This window comes from Acomys minous (genome assembly GCF_964271855.1).
Source record: "Acomys minous genome assembly, chromosome: 4".
Lineage (NCBI taxonomy): Eukaryota > Metazoa > Chordata > Mammalia > Rodentia > Muridae > Acomys > Acomys minous.
The window spans coordinates 49,177,876-49,198,778 of NC_140486.1; the positions used below are offsets into that span (position 1 = coordinate 49,177,876).

A 20,903-nucleotide genomic window follows, 5' to 3' on the forward strand; every position below is an offset into this window, starting at 1 on the left:
ACACATATATTTTTCTTTTAAGATTCAAGAGATGTGCTAAGAAAAACTTCAGCTTTTGAATAACTGCATTTACCTTGAGGAGTCCTAACCTGTCATGGATGCTGTTTGCTGTGGCACGCACGTATTAACAGACGAGCTTGTGAACTCTCGGAGTAGGGTGTTAGAGAGCGAGGACTGTAGCTCTCACATCTTACTGTCTTGGGCAATAAGCCTAGACACGCTTGTGTAAATGTTACAGGGGAGGAGGTAAGAGAAAAGAGTCTTCCTACCAGGAGTGGAACCAGTGGAGACCTCAGTAGGTCTTATCTTAAAAACCAAAACCTCCGTCTGTCTGTCTGTCTGTCTGTCTGATACTGCCCTAGAGTTAGGCATATAGATGAAGGGTGGTGGTCGTAGGTCTGGAGAGGTAGACAGACCCTGTCAAACTCAGAAAGGAAATGTGTGCTTCGCGAGTGACTCTCTTCTCCCACAGCAGTCAGCAATGCCAGTCGCTTCTCAAGACCATAACCTGTGGGAGTGGGGTGGAGGGACAGCAAGCCTTCCTTAAAAGACACGGCTGCGGACAGCTTCGTATATGCAGGCCTAGCACCAGGCCGCACACAAGAGGAAGATCAGAGTTTAAGGTCACTCCTGGCTAAGTGATGACTGTGAGGCAAGCATGGCTTATGTGAGACACTGTCTCAACAAACTGTCATGTGCTTACCACTCAGGATTAACAAATGAAAACGTTTATTCCCACCTTCCCCCCACCCCCTGAAGTGCTGGAGAGTGAACCCTGGTCCTTGCCACTGAGCCACACCCCAGCCTCAGCATTTTCGCTTTTGTTTGTTTGTTTTTGTTTTTGTTTTTGTTTTTTGAGACACAGTTTCTCTGTGTAGCCTTGGCAGTCCTGGACTCACTTTGTAGATCAGGCTGATCTTGAACTCACAGTGATCCACCTGCCTCTGCCTCCCAGGTGCTGGGATTAAAGGCGTGCGCCACCACGTTCAGTGGTGCCTCAGCATTTTCTAATGTTTATTCATTTCTCTGAGGCACAGGTAGGCAGATCTCTGTGAGTTGGAGGCCAGCATGTTACACATAGTGAATTCTAGGTCAGTCGGGGCTACATTGTGAGACAAAGCAAGATGACATTAAAAAAAAGAATCCCAGCATTCAGGGAGGCGGATCGCTGTGAGTTCGAGGCCAGCCTGGTCTACAAAGTGAGTTCAAGGCAGCCCAGGCTACTCGGAGAAACCCTATCTCGAAAAACAAACAAACAAAATTTAAAAAAAAGAAAAGAATAAACAACTCCCTCCACACACAGACAGCCCAGCACCTCCAGCAGAGCACAATCCTGATGAGACTGGAGTGTTTGAAAACCTCTTTTCCCCGTGTTAGCTCCGCTGTGGTGCTAGAAGCAGCTGCTATCAAGAGTGCTGGCTGTTTCCATGGCATATATGCGGCGAGATGAGTGTATTTTAACAACCTGTTTGGTTTTTTTCCTCACTCAATAGCAGGTTTTGAAGCCCTATGTAAACAGCTGCAGCTCCAGCTTGTTGATACCGTAGTGTACCTCACAGAAGTGTGGCCATGAGGCTTTAAGACTCAGCCAAGAAGCTGCTCAGCATGAGGATGTCAGTGTGGTATCTGCTGCGCTGATTTCTTAACAGCCATGGGCAGTGGAGAAACCATCTCGTGAATTGGTATCTTTTGCCCATAGACTCGTTCAGAGACAAGGAGGAATACCAGGGCAGGAACCCAGGATTCTGGGCTTAGACCCCAAATCATACCGTCATTCATTGTCTCTAAAGAAATGAAGGTTCTTTCAAACCTTCCTTCCTTCTTCGTGTGTGTGTGTGTGTGTGTGTGTGTGTGTGTGTGTGTGTGTGTGTGTGTAGGCTTGTGGAACTCTGGGTTCCAGAGGTTTGTAGCAGGCATCTTTCTTTACTCAGAGATGTGGGGATTCTTTTGGAATGCTTGAATGTTCTAAGATTTTTTATTTATTTTTTTATAAAATGATAGTTCTCTTAAAACATTTCTCAGTAGAGACTGTGCGAATGGTTTCTATGTGGCCTAGCGTCTAGGGGTTGAAGAAAGGGCAAAATGGAACCACCCCTTGAATCATGTTTGCATAGAGAGCTGTGCCAAGGACTTTCTTTTACTCCCCAGTCATTATAAATTTAATTGGTATTATGTCAGCTCCTTAGATCAGAGCTAATAGCATATGAAACTCTGGTCTGTTTACGCCAGTTCCATGGTAGCATGGGTGGGTGTGGACAAATGACAGCTGTGACGTTTGATCCATTGGATGGTTTCATCATGGTCTGAACTCTACATCCATCACCCTGGATGGGGAAGTGAGTGATGTGGACCTGAGTTCCACCGGAGCACTTGGCTGTGAATGAGGTCCTGCTTGCTTGTCTAGTCTAGAAATGTAGCTTGGAGACAGCAGCGTTTCCTGGGACGATCCCGGCAGGTATTGCTGAGCCTTCTTGCCTTTCCATTTGGTGAAGCACGAGCCAGGGTTTTTGGAAAGCGTTATAAATAGCCCTTTGATATCGGAGTGGATTTGTAGTCTCCAGTCCTGGCCTCTGATGACCCACACAGACCAGCCAGGCGGGGCCTGTGACTCATGCCTCAGTGCTTGCCGTGGCTTTGAGCTTGTTTTCTCGGTCTCCAGGTCCTTTTATGGGTTTCCGGTTGCTGTATCTCTATTTTCTTAGTTGTAAAAACGTGTTAACTCAATCGGAAAGTAGTAATATGACCACATTGCCTTTGTTCGTTGGCACACTGAGTTCCATAGTAACTCATCAGTCTAAATGCTTAGTACTTCTGCTTAGAGCGTTCGATACCTTTCAGAAGTCAGTGTGTCTGCCTGTGCATGAATTACTTAACTTTCTGGGTGGGCTGCAGTTGGGGTACCGCTGGGGGATAATCTGCTAGGAACTTCCTCTCTGCTGCCCCTGTTTTCAGGCAGGCTGCAGCATAAAGCTTTATATGTGTGGTGTATCGGTTCAAGAACACTTTCGGTAATTGAGTTAAAATGCACCTAATAAAAAATGGTTGTGTAACCATCACCACTGTGATTCCAGAATATTCGTCACCCCAGACGAGCCCGTCCTGCTCACCTGTAACAGTCTCTTACCATCCGGTCCCCACACGGCAGCAGTTCGTCTTTTCTGTTTCTAAATTGCCAATTTTTTTCTTTAAAAATTTCACTACATTTTTATTTATTCGCCAACATGCATGCACGTGTGTATTATGTGGGTGCGCTCACACCATGGCATCTCTGTTCTCTCCTACTGTGTGGGGACTTGAGTACAGGCAGTGGCGGGGCTTTGGCCAGCCATCTTCACCTGCTGAGTCATCTTCATGGACTAGGCTGATTGTTTTCGATATTTCTATAGTATTGTTTTTGTGGTTAGCTTATATATTTTCAGGGCTTATCTGTGATGTAGCGTTTATCAATACTCCTCATTTTGTCTGAATAATAATCCGTAGTATAAGTATTTCCTTATGGGTGTGCGCCCATTCATGGTCCTGTGCACTGTTTCTCCACTGAAAGTCTGGTGCAGATGGGCTCACACTGTTTTTGAATACCTGGGTTTCCTGTGAAATTGTCAGGTCATATGACTCAATGTCTTAACGTCTCCCAAGCTGTTTGCCTGTGTTACATTTTTGCCGGCAATACACGAGCGTTCCAGTTTCTCCATATCCTAACCAACACGTGTTATTTTCTCATTTTGGTTGTAGTGGCCCTAATGAATGCAAAACTATACCGCATTGTGATACTAGAAATTTGTGATATTTGCATATTTGTAATAAATGGTGATGCTGAACATATTTTCGTGTGCCAACTGGCCATTAATATGTCCTTTTTAAAAGGAAATGTCCATTTGAGTACTTTGGCTTAGTTTAATTTTTAAGTGTTGTTTATTTATCATGGTGATGGGTATGTGTGCGGGTTGGTGGGGGTCAGGGGACAGTTTGCCATAGTCAGCCTGCCCTTTCACCCCGTGAGCCTGGGGACGGAGTGTACATCATCTGGTTAGCATCACGTTAGTGCAGTGACACACAGAGCCACCTCGCCAGCCCCTTTGCTTCTTTTTAAAATTGCTCTTTTGTTGTGAGTTGTGAGAAAACAGCAATTCCTGATTTAGCTGGAGCAGAGAGCCAGGCCACAAGTCCACACACCTGCGTGTGAGTCCCACCTCCAACCCAGCTGAGTCAGTCACACCCCCACTGCTAAGAATGTGAGGTGTTGGCTCTTGCTTCCTCTCCCAGCCCTGGCACACCCTATTCCTCTCTGCTTTCCTGGGCCTTCAGGCCAAACTTCACCATGAACCTATGATTTCTGGCTCCTTCTCAGACCGGCAGGGCAAAGAGGCACTCACTAGCTTTTGTATTATTACTGCTGGAGTCTGAGTCTCTCAGTCCTTACCGAGACCTTTGCTTTCTTCTTTTTATAAAACCTTGAAACAGTGTGTGTGTGTGTGTGTGTGTGTGTGTGTGTGTGTGTGTGTGTGTGTGTGTAGTACGCGGGGAGGTGGGAAAAGGTGTCTGCTCCTCTGGAGCTGGAGTCACAGGTTGTTGTGAGTCACCAGGCAGAGTGGATGCTAGGCCATCTCTCCATCCCAAGAGCCTTTTTTAATCTTGGAAAAACAAAAGTACTATATATTAGGAAAACTTTATTTACTGAAAAACAAAAAAACCCAACCCTGTCTCCGTGTTCCTTATTATATGCAAGTATGCTTTTCTCCTGTGAAGGGACTTGGAGCTGAGAAGGCAAGCGCACTCTGTGGAGGTCTTGGTAGTTCTCTGTGCTGATTTCCTTGTACATAATGCGATTCTCAGCCTTGGCCCCGTGGTCTCTGGGGACACTTCCCTGGCTGCTTTGTTTTCCTGCACAAAGCATTTCAGCCCCGCTCAGCATTTCCTAGGTGTGCTTACACCCGTGCTTCTGCAGCGTCTTGGATCTTTACAAGGCCCAGTGTCTCACTGGGAAATTCTTGACACTTAAAACACTGCCTGATTTCTTTCATGAAACTTTGGGGTCATGCCTCAAGGTAGAAGATGTTCTAGAAGTTGAATATGGCACCCCTCCCTTCCCACACAGCCCATCTTCCCTCCCTCCCTCTCTCCTTCCCCTTCTCCCCTCTTTCCTTCTTTTGTTTTGTTATGTTTTCCCAAGACAGGGTCTTGGATGCTGTGTGGCCTTGGCTGCCCTGATACTTTCTAACCGGTCTCAGCCTCTGCCCGGCTTACAGGTGCGCGCCGGGCTTACAGGTGCGTGCCGGGCTTACAGGTGCGTGCCAGGCTTACAGGTGCGCGCCGGGCTTACAGGTGCGTGCCGGGCTTACAGGTGCGTGCCGGGCTTACAGGTGCGTGCCGGGCTTACAGGTGCGTGCTGGGCTTACAGGTGTGTGCACCAGGCATCACCAGTCCACAGTCACTGCTCCTGTCTGAGCACAGCTAGTCATTTCTGGTGATTTCATCTCTTGTAAGCTATTTTCCTCTTGTTTTTTCTACTCTTTAGCTTGTTAGTTCCTCATCTTCATCCAGTCATAAAATGTTCAATTTCTTTAAGGGTAAATTCTTCTGTAAGAACTGCATCCTTTCTCATGAACTCAAGGGCTGCTCATTAACTTCATTATTTTAACTTTGCTTATGTTTCTCTTTGTGTTGGTGGCTGTGTATATGCCATCGTGTGTGCGGAGCTCAGAGGGCAGTTTGCAGGATGCGTTCTCTCCTCCCTCATGTGAGTCCTGAGGAATCAAACCCAGGTGGTCATGATGGTAGTCAATCTTGCCTGCTGACGCATCCTGCTGTCCACACGTGCACGCGTGCGCGCGCGCACACACACACACACACGCACATGTGATTTTATTTCTTATCTTTTAGCAGTACTGGGAACTGAATCTAGGCCTCCACATGTACTAGGCAAGTGCTGTGTGCTGAACTACATACATCCTTATGAACTACATACATCCTCATGAACTACATACATCCTCATGAACTGCATACATCCTCAACCTCCCGAGTTATAATCCCCAATTTCCTGTTTGTTTGTTTGTTTTGCTTTTGAGACAGGGTCTTACTATTTGTCTCTAACTAGCCTGGAACTCACTCTGTAGCCTGGCTGGCTTCAAACTCAGAGATTCTCTTGCCTCTGCCTCCTGAATGCCGGGACTAAAGGTATACATCACTTTGTGGGGGGGCACTTCAAGATAGGGTTTCTCTGTGTAGCCTTGGCTGTCCTGGACTCACTCTATAGACCAGGCTGGTCTGGAACCCCCAGAGACCCACCTGCCTCTGCCTCCCAAGTGCTGGGATTAAAGTTGTGTACCACCATCTCCTGGCTTACACATCACTTTTTTATGCTTTGTTCACGTGGGTGCACATGCATGTGCAGGGTGCTTGTGTGCATGCGTGTACGTGGTTTGCGGGGGGTGGGGGGTGGGGGGGGTGGGCCAGTAGTCCACATTGGGTGTCATTCTTACTGTTTTGTCACAGGATCTCTCATAGGTCTGGGGCTTACCAAGTAGATCAGGTTGGTTGGCCTGACCACTGTGTCCAGCCCATGGGGTCCTGGGATTGCACTTGGGTTCTCATTCCTGCACAACAAGCACGGTACTGACTGAGCCATCTCTCCAGCCACAAATAAATCCTCCAGAGGTCCTGAGTTCAGTTCTCAGCAACCATATATGGTGGCTTAAAACCATCTATAATGAGATCTGGTGCCCTCTTCTGGCATGCAGGCATACATGCAAGCAGAACACTGTAAACATAATAAATACATTATGATTTATAACAGTAGAAAAATTATAGTGATATATAAATTTATATATAATTTATCTGTGTGTGTGTGTATATATATATACATACATACATATATATTATAGCAACACAAATGCTTTCATGGTTGAGGGGCCACCACAACATGAGGAGCTGTATGAAGGGGTTGCAGCGTCAGGAAGTATAGACCCACTGCTCTAATAGAGTTCCAACACTCACATGTGTGTTCTGTAACCCTGTGCTTCACAACATTTCTGAATCACGGAACTCAGACAACTAAATACATCGCAGGCAACTGGACCAGGATGCTTAGCCTTGGCAGCAGGGGCCCTGGGGCTTTGGCTGCCCTGGACTCACTTGGCCACTCACTCTGGGGGACAAAGAGACCCTGCTCTGATCATATCTGTTACCTGTTCAGGACCCATAGGCCTTTCTGAGTTTTCATTCCCGGCTTCGGTCAGAAGGCAATGCTGTACTCACCAGAGTTTAAAACCTAGTGGCTTTATGTTGTCTTCATGATAAATATCAAGACTTTGGTGGCTTAAGACCCTGCTGGCACACACCTGCAATCCCAGCGCTCAGGGAGGCAGAGGCAGGCAGATCTCTGTGAGTTCGAGGCCAGCCTGGTCTACAACGTGAGTCCAAGACAGCCAAGGCTACACGGAGAAACCCTGTCCTGAAAAAACAAAAACAAAAGAAATCCAGTGGCACATTGGGTAGTGAGCATGACGGCTAAAGATGTGACAGAGCGTAGTGTCAGACTCTAATGTCCAGAGGGTGTTGAGGTTGTGGTGGTGCAGTCTGGAGGGGGCGCAGACACTGTCGTTATGGGATGTGGTGGATGACTTGAGCTAAGCAGCTGATGAGTAAAGTAAGGAATGTGAGGGAATTATCGGTGGGTTGTTGTCTGCTTTGTAGTTTAAGTCACTTGGTGATGCAGCCTTCCTGGGCAGGAAGGGCCGAGAGTCCCCAGTGAGTGGGGCTCATCCAGGCAGTTGGGAGTGGGGTGCCGTGAATGTCTGACTCCAGGATTGTTGAAGGAAAAAGTAGGCAGAGCTGTTCTGTGAAGTGAGCGAGTGAACGAATGGAAAGCTGACCACATGGAAACTGCCGTGGTTATTAGCCTCCATTGGAAGTGCAAAGCCGCCACAGTCTCTACCTGCTGTACTCAGTTCCACCCTGTAAAGCTCCATCTTCTCACGGAGAGAGGCTGGCAGCTGCTGAAGATGTGGCCTGTTACCTAGGTGACACCACTGCTCCCCGCGCTGTCCATGGGCACTTCTGTGCTGCAGTTGTGGATAACCCCATAAAACCTAAAGTGTTTATTATCTGGCCTTTTATAGGAAAATCTTACTGACGCCTGATTTGGAACAGTGGCTCTCACACTTTAGCAGGTTTTGGAATCACTGGACGGCTGTAAAAACACAGATAACTGGACTCAACCCAGAGTCTCTGATTCAGTGAGCCTTGGTTGGGGCCCAAGAATGTGCATTTCTGACAGCTCCCTGCTGACACTGAGCTTCGGCGGTGGGAACCACACGAGAACCTCATCAGGGCTCTTCTCCCCTTAGTCTTTGCTGACCCAAATGACCCAGCCTGTATCAGTGCCAGCCGGACAGGATTTCTAGGTTTTCGTCCTACTAGTGATGGCTCTTTGAATGAAGCCAGTGCCATTTTCTTCGGACAAATTGCCCCCTGTGGTCGTGCGTTCCCTGGAAGCCTTCCTTCACCCTCTCTCTTCCAGAGTGTCTGTTAGCTTGGGTTTTCTTGGAGCTTTGGTGGAACTCGTCCGGGAAGGCAGCAGTAGAGATCACATACCCTTGGGGACTAACGGGCTGGCCAGTGGTTTGGGAGGAGAAAGGTTTCTCCCCACTGCATGCTCTAACACGCTAGTGCTTTCATTCTTTGAGCTCGACCCTCGGTGCTGCAGTGTTGCGGTCGGCATGAGGGCTGGCATCCTTGTGAGAGTTCACAGGTGGTCAGCCCCTGCCTCTTACACCAAGTCCTGACTTTCCTGTCTGTGATGCTTTCGTCTTCAGTTTTGGTCATGGACATCCTTGTGGCTGAGAGCTGCTCCCACTGGCTACAGAGGCCTCCCGTTTTGCCTTCTGACTTCCTGCTTGTGCCTTCGGTCTCTTCCTTTCTTTTTCTTTCTCTCCCCCGTGCTTTCCACATTGGCTTCCTGTCTGCTGAGATAAACTCTCTTACCTTAGCATATCCTGACCTTTTTAAAGCTTTATTGTGGTGGGCAGCTGCCACCCTCTGTCTAAAGACAGAAAAGTCAAGTGTGTGTATGTGTGTGTGTGTGTGTGTGTGTGTGTGTGTGTGTGTGTGTGTGTGTGTGTGTACACCAGTGTCTGTGAGTATGGGTGGAGGCCAGAAGTCAACCTTGGTTGTCTTCATTAGTTGCTCGCCAGCTTCTCCTTTGAAGCAGGGTCTCTCAGTGAACCTGGAGCTTGATTTGCCTAGACTGGCTGGCTGGAGGGATGCCGGGATCCTCTCTACTGGGGAGATCGTAGCGACATGTGTCGCCATGTGAAGGATGTGCTGAGAACCCGAACTTTACCAGCTGAGCCATCTCTCCAACCCTTGTTTGTACTGTTATTATTTCTCCTCCTCCTCCTCTTTCTCCTTCTTCTCCTCCTTCCTTCCTTTTCTTTTTCTTTCCTTTTTCCTCCTCTTTTTCCTCTTCCTCCTCCTCCTCCCCTTGCAGTGGTCACAGTCAAGTGCTGGCTTCACAGTCATGAGCCGCTATGCTTGTTTCTTGGGCTTCTAATCCGCGATGACATGAGAAAAAGATAGCCTTCACCTTCACTTTCCAATTCCTAGGGAAACTTGAAGCTGCCAGGGGTCTAGAGAAGCTGAAAGTGTGGACTCACCATACGGAGAAAGTATGCGGCTGGGATAGGCCAGACTCACAGCCGGGAGTCCCTGAGGTCTTAAATTTCACCAAATATCTGAGAGTCTGAGACAACCTTGCCAGTTGTCCCCGCAGCTTGGACAGGGCTAGCTGGAGGCCCGCTTTGCTCCACTGTGCCTTCCCTCTGCCTTTGCTTCATTTTACTTAATGTTTAAGGTTCTGTGGCTGAGGAAGCATTGAGAGGCACAGTGAGGAGGCGTGTTGAGGCCCCAGAGAGTGGAGGATAGGGGAGAGGCACTTGGTGGCTGGGTGGTGCTGCACACCTGTTTTCCCAACACTTGGGAGGTAGAGGCAGAAGAACTGTGAGTTCAAAGCCAGCCTGGACTACAAAAACCTTCTTTTTTATATACCCCAAGGCACAACAAGCCAGGAGGGGAAAAAGTGAGGATTTAGGAGAGAGTTCCTAAGAGAGAAAAGCCTGTGGAGAATCATGGGAGTCTAAGAGATTGTGTCATGTCGGGACAGTCATGGGTACTTGAAGCTTGTCCCTCTGATGAGACGGAAAAGCCAGCCTCAGACTGTCTTCCAGAAAAAGAGCCTTGGATCTGTGAGCACTAACTTCAGCAATGACGCTTCCCTGGCCATGCTGAGCCCACAGGAAATCTCAGAAATTCTTATCAAAAGAAGGTCCCACAGGAATGTCTTAGAACCCAGAGCTCTGTGGTTTGACATAACTAGAGAGTTCCCTAGGGGATGGCTTGGAGTTGGGGCTGCATAGAGAGGCAGCAGGAAGCTGCAGTAAGGACAGCACATGCCTTTCCCAGGACTGCCGGAAGGTGTGGGTCCTGGGGCCCCCAGAGCTTACAGGCGATCATTGTCCACATGTAGTTCACTGAAGCGCCAAGGCTGGCACCAGATGCAGTAGTTTTTACAGATCTCCGAGTCTAAACTTCGGGAACTTGACAAGGCTTGCTTTAAAGCTATAGAGGTTTCCTGCTAAAGCCTAAGGGCCTCTCCTCTGTTTGTGAGGTCAAGGCTCTGCTGTCTCTGTTGGCATCAGAGAGGTTTTAGTTGTAAATCTGTATCTATCCAGGGGCAACAGGGTGGGAGCCAAAGCCCAAACAGGAAAGCCATTGTGAAGAGGGGTCACTTTCTTCCTTTGCTTCTCTGGTGCATGTTCCACACTCACGGAACAGTGAGTGTCCTCCCATCAAATGCCCTGCATCCAACCAGCAGGAGCTGCTGCTATGCACCAGCCATCTAGGCACGGACAGGACCAAGTTCTGCCCATGGACATTTATTTCCTTCTCAGATAAGGTGACACAAGAAAGGCCTGGAAAAGCTGGATTTGGGAAGTGATTAGGTCATGGGGGTGGAGCCCTTTGAGTGGGATTAGTGCCCTTATAAGACATCAAGGAGCTCATTTGCACACTTGGAGGAGTTATTGTCTGTGAGCCAGGCCACGCCAACTACATCCTTACTCTGCCTTGGTCGTGGCCGCAGCCTGCAGAAGATTTGCGTTTAAAAGCCACCTAGACTATGCTGTTCAGCCTTAGCAGCCCACAGACAAAATAGCTTTTTGCCTTTGACTCTAAGTGGAACGCTGCTGGAGAGGAGGAGGCCCCCAGCCACGATGGTGGAGGCCAGGAGCGGAGAAAGGCACTCCAGAGGAGGCACTTCCCGAAGGCTCTGGATACGTCTGAGACAGGGCTAGCAAGGTGCGACAGACTCAAGGATGGCGTACAGTGACCTTGTCTAAACCTAATGCAAGGATGGAGCTGCTGTTCCAGAGAGGGGTGGCCCCAGCTTTCTGACCCTTTTAGGGATAAACTACAGAGTCAAGGGAGACAAGCTTAGCTAAATCCTCACCCCTTCATCTCCTGTGCCCTCTCTGATGGCTTCGGTTGCTTTTCTCACAGTTGATTTTGAGATAAGTATGGTCCTGGCATATAAATGTTTAGAGACATATGCCAGTTGATGTGGCCAGAGGTATGACAGAATAGGCTCCTTCAGCTACACAAGAGCCTTTGGTATGAGCTGTGTCTGGGGACACACATCTTCCCAGTTACTGTGTTGATTTCTTAGCTACCTAAGAAGTCACCACAAATTCATAGATTTAAAAAAAAAAAAACTTTTCACATTTTCCTGAGCTAAGAGTTCAGAATTAAGATATGATGGGCCTGTGCTTCCTCTGAAGGGCCTCAGAAAGAACGCTTACTTCGCTCTTCAGCTTTCTCACAGAAGACTCAAATCTCTGCCTAGTCTCTACAGCTGACATTGTCCCTCCCTGGGTGACCTATCTTCACATCTCCTTCATTCAAGGACATTAACTGGATGTAGAATCCATAATGTGATCAAATCAGGTGACTTGTGTTCCTGACAGAGTGTGCTGGGGTAGCAGGGATGAGAGCTTCAGGACACCTTTTGTGAGATGGTTTGCCTCACAGCAGTTCTGGGTTGGGCACCATTTGGCTTAGTTGTAATTGAGGCTGAGACAGGAACAATTGAACTACTTAGAAACGCTCCACTATTGGGTCATCTATTATTTATTTTTAAGAATTGCCCATTAAGTTTTTTTTTTTTAACTGAAGATTTAGAAGGCTGGGTTTGATGGTACATACTTGTAATCTCAGCACTTGCAAGACTGAGGCAGAAGGATTGCTACAAGTTCAGAGCCAGCCTAGGCTTCGCGCAGAGACAGACCAGGTTACATAGGAAGTCTGTCTTTAAGAAACAAAAACCAACCAGACAATGAAATTTAAAGAGATAAACTCATTTACACTTACATTTTTAAAAAAAGATTTTTATCTTACATGTATGGGTGTTTTATCTCCATGTATGTATGTGTACTGTATATGTTCCTGGTGTCTGAGGACATCAAAAGAAGGCATTGGATCCCCTGAAACTATAGTTATGCATGGTTTTGAGTTACCATGTGGGTGCTAGGGACTGAACCTGGGTCCTCTGTAAGAGCGATCAGCACTCAAAACTGCTGAGCTACTTCTCCAGCTCCTACACGCCTTTTTTTTTTTTTTTTTAATGTGAAGACTTTGGGTTATATAAGTGTGAAAATTCATGAAAGACTGAAGGAAGAACTGCTGTGGGATAAGACAGTGTTGGTGGTAAGGGTTTGCTCAGAAGCCTGGGCCGGATGACGACGTGGCCCTGTGATTGTTCTAAGTTTATGTATTTGCCATCTGTGACAGTAGTTTGTCAGATCAAAGTGACAGACCAGGTCCCCGAGTGCTAGCTGTGGCAGGGAGAGTCCTGCTTTGTCCCCCAGCCCTGTCATCACTTCCCATGAGGCTGGGTCCAGGGTGCCCAGGTGGTATGTGGCGCTATGACTGTTGTCCATTGTGGGCACATTCCTCAGCGATGAGCCAGCAGCTATCAGTGTGTGCCTCGTAAACCCACACGTAAACTCTAAGGGTAGTTTATCAAAGAAGTTCAGTCCCCACTCTTATCACAGCGATAGGCAGTATCAGGGTTAGAAGTGTACTTAAGCAAAATTCCATGGCAACAGTACACAATTGGGGCCGCTGAATTGTCCCAGTCTTGCTGGCTTTTATGGTGCTCCTGGTGTTGTAAGGAAGTGGGTACAAGTTGGCAGATGGGAGATGAGTCAGGGGGCTGGGCTTTTCCTACACAAGAGATTTGATCAGAAGGTCAGGCTGGAGACATGCTCACACAAGGGCTAATGCAGATTTGTGTCTCGCTTCTGCAGAGCGAGCCTTGGAATGCGTCGCTTGGTAACTGTCTGGCATTAGCGGGAGAAGTTTAAGGCAGAGGCTTGCAGACCGTACATCACAGGTTCGGTACAAATGACCACCTTGTAGGTAGGCTCTTTCCCTGTCTGTGCCTTCAGCAAGTGAGGGCCTGGCAAGCAGGTTGTGATGTCTCCGAAAGCACAGTGGTGTGTAGCTCGCCTGCCCTCTGTCCTACTTTCCCTGGGTCATGTAGGCACTCTGGGAAATGTGGAGGGCACTGGAGGCACCTGGATCAGGCTGTCACCAGCCCCAGTGCAGCTCCCCCTCAGTCATAAGTACCCTGGAAGGGGGTGGTTCCAAGGATTATTTGAAGACATATATACTATTCCTCTAATGGGCACTTTCATGTCTGTTAAGTGGGAACACAGCCACAACTTTGTTCCCAGGGCAGGAGCCTGTGGTAAAGCCACCATACTTTTGGGATGAGCACAAGACAAAAAATGTACGCACATCATTTCCTTTGACTAATCTTTACGGTCTCAGTCCTGATGTGGCTTCTGAACGTAGTTGTGTCTCTTTGCCGAAGTTGAGAATTTTAATTCAGGACCCAGATGGGACAGAAGGTGAACTTCCACAAGCCTGCTTTACGCATGCGTCACTGCTCTGGATCGAGGCGGCAGCAGATTCATTAGAAAAGCAGACTGCACCCTGACTCATCTGCCCCAGTGAGATGTGCAGATGGCTGCTCTGGGCTCAGTGGACAGTGCAGTGCGTGCTGTCTGCTCTACACACCAAGGGCCATGGCTGCCTGGCTCAGGCTGTGGAAAACCCCGAGGAGACGTCCACGGCTGGGCAGCAGCTATGTCCTGGAATTTTCTGGCCTTCATCTGGTATAATGTCATGTACTTCCTCTGGGGGTAAAGGGCTGTGGCCTGCCCGCTTCCTGTGCCAGGCTAGGTCCCCCTGCTGCTTGAGGGGGATGCTGTGGACAGGTGAGCTTACCCGTCTTTATTTGGCGGCATGTTTCTGGCGTCACTGCCAGGGAGGACAGCAGAGCCTGAGTCTAGAGTGGCTGTGCCTGCTCACTTTGGTCCTAACTCATCTGTCTTGTATTACAGCAGAAGAAATCCTACCTGGAGCGGAGCGTTAAGGAAGCTCAGGACAACATCCGAGAGATGCTGGTACGGCGCACACAGTAGGAGCTGCTGGGGAAGTTCCTCCTCCTCACCCCTTCATCCTGTCAAGGCACAGACTGCAGGGTCCTGGTCTCCCTCTGCCCAGTGGCCCCATTTGCTCCATCACCCCAAGCCCTTGCAGGTCCCACCTGTCTGCCACCCCTGCCCAGGACAGCTCTCAACAGAGGGAAGGCTGGAGGGCAGGTAGAGAAACTGCAAGTCTGTCACTAGGCACGTGGGTTAGACAATAAAGGCTACGTCTGTGACACCTGTCTTTCTCCTGCTGAGGAGGGAGAGGCGAGTGTCTTCCTCAGCCCGTGTCCCTTTTTCCTCCTCTTTCTGGCCCTCTGGCGGGTGGCTCATGGGCCTCTACGTAGGACGCATGAAGGAGGAGGACAAGTGCGTAGGTGAAGGGAACAGAACCACAGTCAGCCTCAAGATTCCTTCCCTGTTTTCTCCCCAAAATCTCAAAGCAGTTCAAATGCAAGCAGCATGTCCGGGCTCTGTCTGGCCATGGTGGGCACTGTGGTTCTGCTTCCTGGCGTCCCCTTCCTTCCGAGGGGCAGTGGAGTTGGGGAGATGGCCCGCACATTCTCGGGACAGTGCGGCCCATTGTGCAGCTTTAGGGATTTCACCGCAGGCCAGTTAAACACAACTGTACTGACAAGATGTAAACTCCCAAGAGTTTAGAACAGTACACATTCTGAACTCCTCCTCCTAGTGCCCTGCACTTGGCCACTGCACAGATTAGTTGCTGAGTCCAGTTGTGGTGGGCTTTGTGCCTCAGTGAACTGGGAGCATTGATCTAGTGTGTGATGATATAAAATTGTGGGTCACTTCCTGAGACAGGACCTCATCCAGCCCAGCCTAGCCTCAGACTGACTGCGTATCCACAGCGACTTCACTTTCATCTCCCTGCGCCCCCTTTTGCTTTAGTAGGGCAGCTGCAGGGCTGTCCTGACGCTCTGCAGCCAAGGAGACTCTTGTTTTTTGACAGCTTAGCGACACCTTGTGGCCAAATGTGAGAGGAGCAGGTTTGTTAGCTAGGACTCCAGGCGAGCTGCCCTGAGCAGTCCAGTCAGTCACCCAGAGAGGTTCCTTTCCCAAAGCCTGGGCAAAAGTGAGTCTGAGCTGTGTTGGTAAAGATGCCTGCCTGAGCCATCTTTGACACTGGGCCTTGGGCACCCACTTTTAACCAGAATAGAAGGAAGGTTCCTCTGTATGAATTAGACAGTGGTTGTCACAAGCTGACCGGCTTGCATCTTACAGGCCTTGGTGGATGGAGAGACACAGCTCAAGGTGGTTTAGCTTTCTAGAATAATCAGCCAGCCAGGTTTTGGACAGATTTATTGAAACATACAGGGTGAGAGCAGAGAGATCTAGTGGTGTGTCACATATTGCCATTACCTTGTGTGTATAATTTAAACATTATAAATATATATTTCATAACTAAGCCTTTGGCCAAAAAAAAGTAAATTATTTAGCACATTTGTTAGAGATCAGTAAGAAATGAGTTTTGAACATTAAAAAGATCGTCACTGAATTAAATAGCAGTAACCCTCACTAATCTAGAACTCCATAGGACTGAAGGTAGAGGTGTCTGCGCAGAGCTAGCCACTTATAGCAATCAGAAGAGACGGGGCCAGGCACACCTATCGGAGGTGGCAAAGAGTGGCCAAGCAGGAGAGCTGGGCTTATCAAGTGAGCATGTCCCAGAGGCAGCAGCAACAGAGAGCAGTCCAGCAGGCTGTAAGGCAGGTGGATGGGCCCAGGTCATCTCTTCTTTGGTCTTCCACCACATACACTGGAAAGAGAAAAGACAAGGAGCGTGAGATAGATCTGGTATGAGCCCTGCAGTTACCTCCCAGGACCAGAGAAGAGTGACAGCAGCGGTGTTGTGCAGCCTGTTTCTCCTGTCCTTGCCAAGGATGCACAGGGAAGGGTGGCTGGCCAACCCGCTACTTCCTCTCCTCCCATCACTTAAGAAGATGACATTGTTCCAACTAGGAACGGATACTAGGGACACTACAGAATGACCCTACCCAAGGCAGTGAAGCTGCTGACCCTAGTCACCTGATAAGCCAGGAAGAAGCGCTGCCCGCTGCCTGCTGCCCTACAGAGGTTTTGTGTATATTGGGGGTCACTCCTGCAGACTCAGCTAACCCAGGCGGAATTCAAATCTGTGCCTAAAAGGAATGATTGGGAATAAACAACAACAACAAAACCCCACCCGGCGATGGTGGCACATGCTTTTAATCTAAACACCCAGGAGGCAGATATCTGTGAAGTCAAGGCCAGCCTGGTCTACAGAGTGAGTTCCAGGGTGGCTAGGGCTACAGAGAAACCCTGTCTCCAAAACAAAACAAAACAACAAAAACTATGATACTCAGTCGCAAATGATACCTTAAAGCAAAGCAGGGAGGACAGAGGGCTGGAGGCCTTCAGGATGGAACTGGAAATCTGAGCCTACACTTGAGTACACCTCCGTTTCCCTTCCGCTAGGGGCCTATTGTACGGTGGGTAGCAATTGGCAGCTACGTCTGTAAGTTTAGAACAGTCATCAAATTCATAACAGTAAGGACTTCAAACCAGCACAACAGGAATATGTGGGCTTCATGAACTGGACCAGTTCTCCAGTGGCCGGCCTTCGGCTCTAGTCTTGCAGTTTCTACTTTTATACCTTGGCAGCACTGGGGCTGATGCAGGAGATGCCCTGGCTTCCTAGGGATCTGGCACAGGTTTAACGCAGACCATGGGCCCCAGCCTCCAGCTCCCATCCATTGGGGTGGTTGCTCCCAATGGCAAGCAAGGCTCAGGGCACTAGTCTCCTGCTTCCCCCTGAGACCCTCTCCAGCATCAGGCACAGGGCCTTCGCTCCCGTGAGAACCAACAGCTGCATCAACGCAAATACCAAATCCTGCTTCCTTCACTGCCTTCCTCCAGATCAGCCAAGGGCATTCCTGCCAGGGCTCATTGCACAAATTCCTGGAAGCCTGGGGACCTAGGGACTTCCAGCTCATTCTTCCCAGACTGCTGACGGAGGTGTAAAGATGCCCAAGGCACCCATTTCCAGAGGACAGTCTTCCAAAGCCGTTCTGACTCCCTTGCCTGCCACACAGGCCAGAGGATAGGGAGGGGGCCAGGCTGGTCTGCAGGTCTCCTGCCCGCCTCTCTTGTTTTCAAGTTAACCAAAGCAGTGGAAAGTAACTGGCCCAGGAGTTCGTCGGGAGGCAGGTCTTCACAGCTTCTCACATGGCTGTGGGCCTGGAGATGGTAAATCTCCCAGCAGCACCTTCCAGATGCCCACCTGCTCACGGGAGGTGTTTCCTGAACTGAGTAGCAAGGTCTGGCCTCTGCCACAGGATCTCTATCCAACTAGGAGTCTCATAGCTGTCTTCTGTGTTGCCACTGTCCCTGTCACCTCTGAGGGATCAGCCATGTATTCTGTGCTCAGTGGGCATGTCCTGGAGCTGAGCTGGGAGTACCGGTCGGGCTTGCAGCAGGCACTGTGGCAGAGATGGTGTTCCACACCCAGGCCAAATGGACTGTCCTGGTAACTGCCTTCTACAGGCAACGCAGGGTGTGTGTGCTGCTGAATACCTTATGTAAGCTGTGCTAGCTCTGTGAGATTCTTTCCCTTACAAAAGGGGGTTGAGAGTCGGCCATAATGGATAGGGATGGGAGCTGTGTGGACCTGGCCTGGAAAGAGGTTCTGGCACTGTAGAGCTTGCTCAGTTTGTGATCCTCCTTGGAGATCAAGTGCCCCCCTGTGACCAGACTTGAGACAAAGGCTAGGGTCTTTCTGAGATACATAGGACTTTTAAAAAGTGGCTTCCGTTCTTCACCTCAAAGGACTAACCGCATTCATTTACTAGGGTCACAGGTCTTCCTGTTCAACAATTAGTAGGGCCCTCTGTACTGGTCCCAGGCAAGAAGGGTCTGCGAGATCTCTATTTCCAGTGGCCAGGCTGGGATGACATCACATCTAGGCTCCTTTATTGCTTTCTCTCTTTTGTTGACGACACCCCCCCCCCCCACACACACACACATTGCACCAGCTGTCAGATGTCAGTCTTCTCAGCTCCAGCCTGGTGTCTACAGAGGGACAAAGACCTAGAACTTTGCCACCTGGGTACAGATACAAGGAGTTAGTGGTGGGGTAGGACAGCACAGGTCAGAAAGGCCCCAGAGGCCTTGGATGCAGAGCAAGTTTGCAAGGACTGAGACGGTTATGGGCAAGGCAGTTACCCACTTCTTGTCTTCATGGTAGAAGAAAGGTAGGCAGCTATGTCAGAAGCACAGCCGCGACCCCTGCGGGGTCCCCTGCGACCAAGTGCCTACCACCGGTTCCTGGGGTCTTTCTCCAGTGCCACCTGAAATATCACACCAAAAGCCCCTTGGTCCCAGGATAATCTACAACCTCACAGGAGTTATTTACGAGGGCAGGCAATGGGTAAGTGGGACAGGGCAGGGGTGAGTCACAAGAATGTGAGCGGAGGCTTTCTCAGCTGATGTCAGCCTGACATCTGAAGCCTTCACTTGCTCTGCTCTGACCTTCTAAATGATTAATCAAAGGCTCTGGTATGCTGCTAGAGTCTACATGTCCTGTGCATGCTTGTGAGTGCATCTCAACAGGCTGGTCTAAGAGCACCAAGGAGAGGACAGTCTGCCCCGATACCTTTTCTATACTGAGCAAGAACCTTCAAGACTGCACCTTGAAGCGTCAATGTCCCACACCAGAAACAGGTTCCCAGAGGGGTTTGTCCTCAGCTCTTGGGACCACTTAGTCACAGTGCTCCATGAGAAGTGCCACCGGTGGAGTCTCAGTTGCCATCGCCCCACACAGACATCCAGATAAGCAGAAGGCAGCTAACTAGCTTTTCTGAGACCACAGAAGATACCAGAATGCTTTTCTACTGTGCAGACTAAGAGGCAAATCCTTATCATTATAAGTAGAACCTCAAAACATCATAGAGTGGCTTGTACCCCTCATGCAGGGAAGGGGGGACAGAGCTTGAAGGGGCTCTGCCTCACCTTTTAGAGGATACCCTGCTAGTGACATCACTTGCTGCTGGCACAAGGAGGCCCCATTGCTGACAAAACATTCACAGGCATCTGCTTAGCCCACAGTGGCAAGTATGTGAGGGAGGGCTAGGACTGCAGTGGGACAGGCCCAGCCTCACCCCCAGGGCTCAATGGGCAGGTTAAGTTTGTAATGTTTACTCTGCATTCCAAAGGCTGAGGGTGGGAGAGATCAGGAGACCCGTCCACACAGCGCTTCCTCTCCCAGAGGCTATGGGGCTGTCAGGACTTGGCACAGCCTAAGCCAGGTTCTTTGCCTGCTGAGCCCGGCTGTTCCCAGCCCCTTGTGCTTTTCCCACCTTATGTCTCAGGCCACCCTCAGAAGCTTTAGTTCTGGCTTCATGATCTCATCTATGAAACTGAGTCATGAGAAACCAGGTTTCCTAAATTCCTACTCTGCCTACTTGAGTATCCCAAGACATTCTGAGGTAGACCAGACTGAAAGCTGCACGGATCTGAGGGTCTTCTGACTGCCACCCACGTGCTTCCATGTGAGGCCAGGGTTTATGGATTGGCTTGGGAAAGATAAGCGTCCTGGCCTGGGAATGGGCCCTGTCCTCAGTTACAAGTGCAGCCGAGAGGCTAGGAGAACCAAGGAACCCCTTGGTCATCCAGCCAAGCCCCAGAGCAATCCCACCAGGGCCCAAGTCACAAGGTCAGCTTTCTTCCCTCCCTCCTTCTTTCCTTTCTTTAAGATGATTTATACACTATTCTGCCCATATGTATGCCTACCTGCCACAAGAAGGCACCAGATCTCATTACAGATGGCAGTGAGCCACCATGTGATTGCTGGGAATTGAACTTGGGCCCTTTGGAAGAACAGATGTTCTTAACCTCTGAGCCATCTCTCCAGCCCCCACAAGGCCAGCTTTCTAGTTAGCACTGTCCACCCCCAATGCTGTGAGCAGAACACCTGGTGGCATCACTTGGATAAACAAAACTGAAAGCTGAGTGGTGACACACCTATAAGCTCAGCACTCAAGAGACTACACAATGTTGCATTACCTCCAAAACCCTAAACCACAACTGAGCACATGTATGCAACAGTACCAGCTTATAATATGTAGGACTGCACTGCCACCCTCTAGCCAAGCACAGGGACAGGGTTGTTTGACATCTAAGAGAGGCTGTGTGCCTCTGAGCCAGAGACAGATGGAGGTGCTGTGTAGAAGAACTGAGATCAGCTTGGCTATATTATGGATTTGGAGTGTCAGACAATCTGCTGAGACACATAGTGAGTTAAAGGCAGGTCCTTACCTGTGCATTCCACTTACTGCCTCCTTACACTGCTGCACATCAGGATGG

The 20,903-nt window shown here is 49.4% G+C and overlaps 2 protein-coding genes across 2 annotated transcripts in view; one reads left to right on the top strand and one right to left on the bottom strand.

The window, feature by feature from the left end:
- Window positions 1-14,829, top strand: part of PFDN1 (prefoldin subunit 1) — a 54,401-nt gene extending 39,572 nt beyond the window's left edge. Inside the window, exon 4 of the mRNA XM_084780427.1 lies at window positions 14,460-14,829. Coding sequence (XP_084636553.1) covers window positions 14,460-14,540 — 81 coding nt within the window. The 3' untranslated portion in view covers window positions 14,541-14,829. The remainder of the gene's footprint in view (window positions 1-14,459) is intronic.
- A 1,017-nt stretch (window positions 14,830-15,846) lies between these two features.
- CYSTM1 (cysteine rich transmembrane module containing 1) overlaps window positions 15,847-20,903 on the bottom strand; it is a 56,262-nt gene continuing 51,205 nt past the window's right edge. Inside the window, exon 3 of the mRNA XM_084780425.1 lies at window positions 15,847-16,320. Within this exon, the coding sequence (XP_084636551.1) occupies window positions 16,214-16,320 (107 nt within the window). The 3' untranslated portion in view covers window positions 15,847-16,213. The remainder of the gene's footprint in view (window positions 16,321-20,903) is intronic.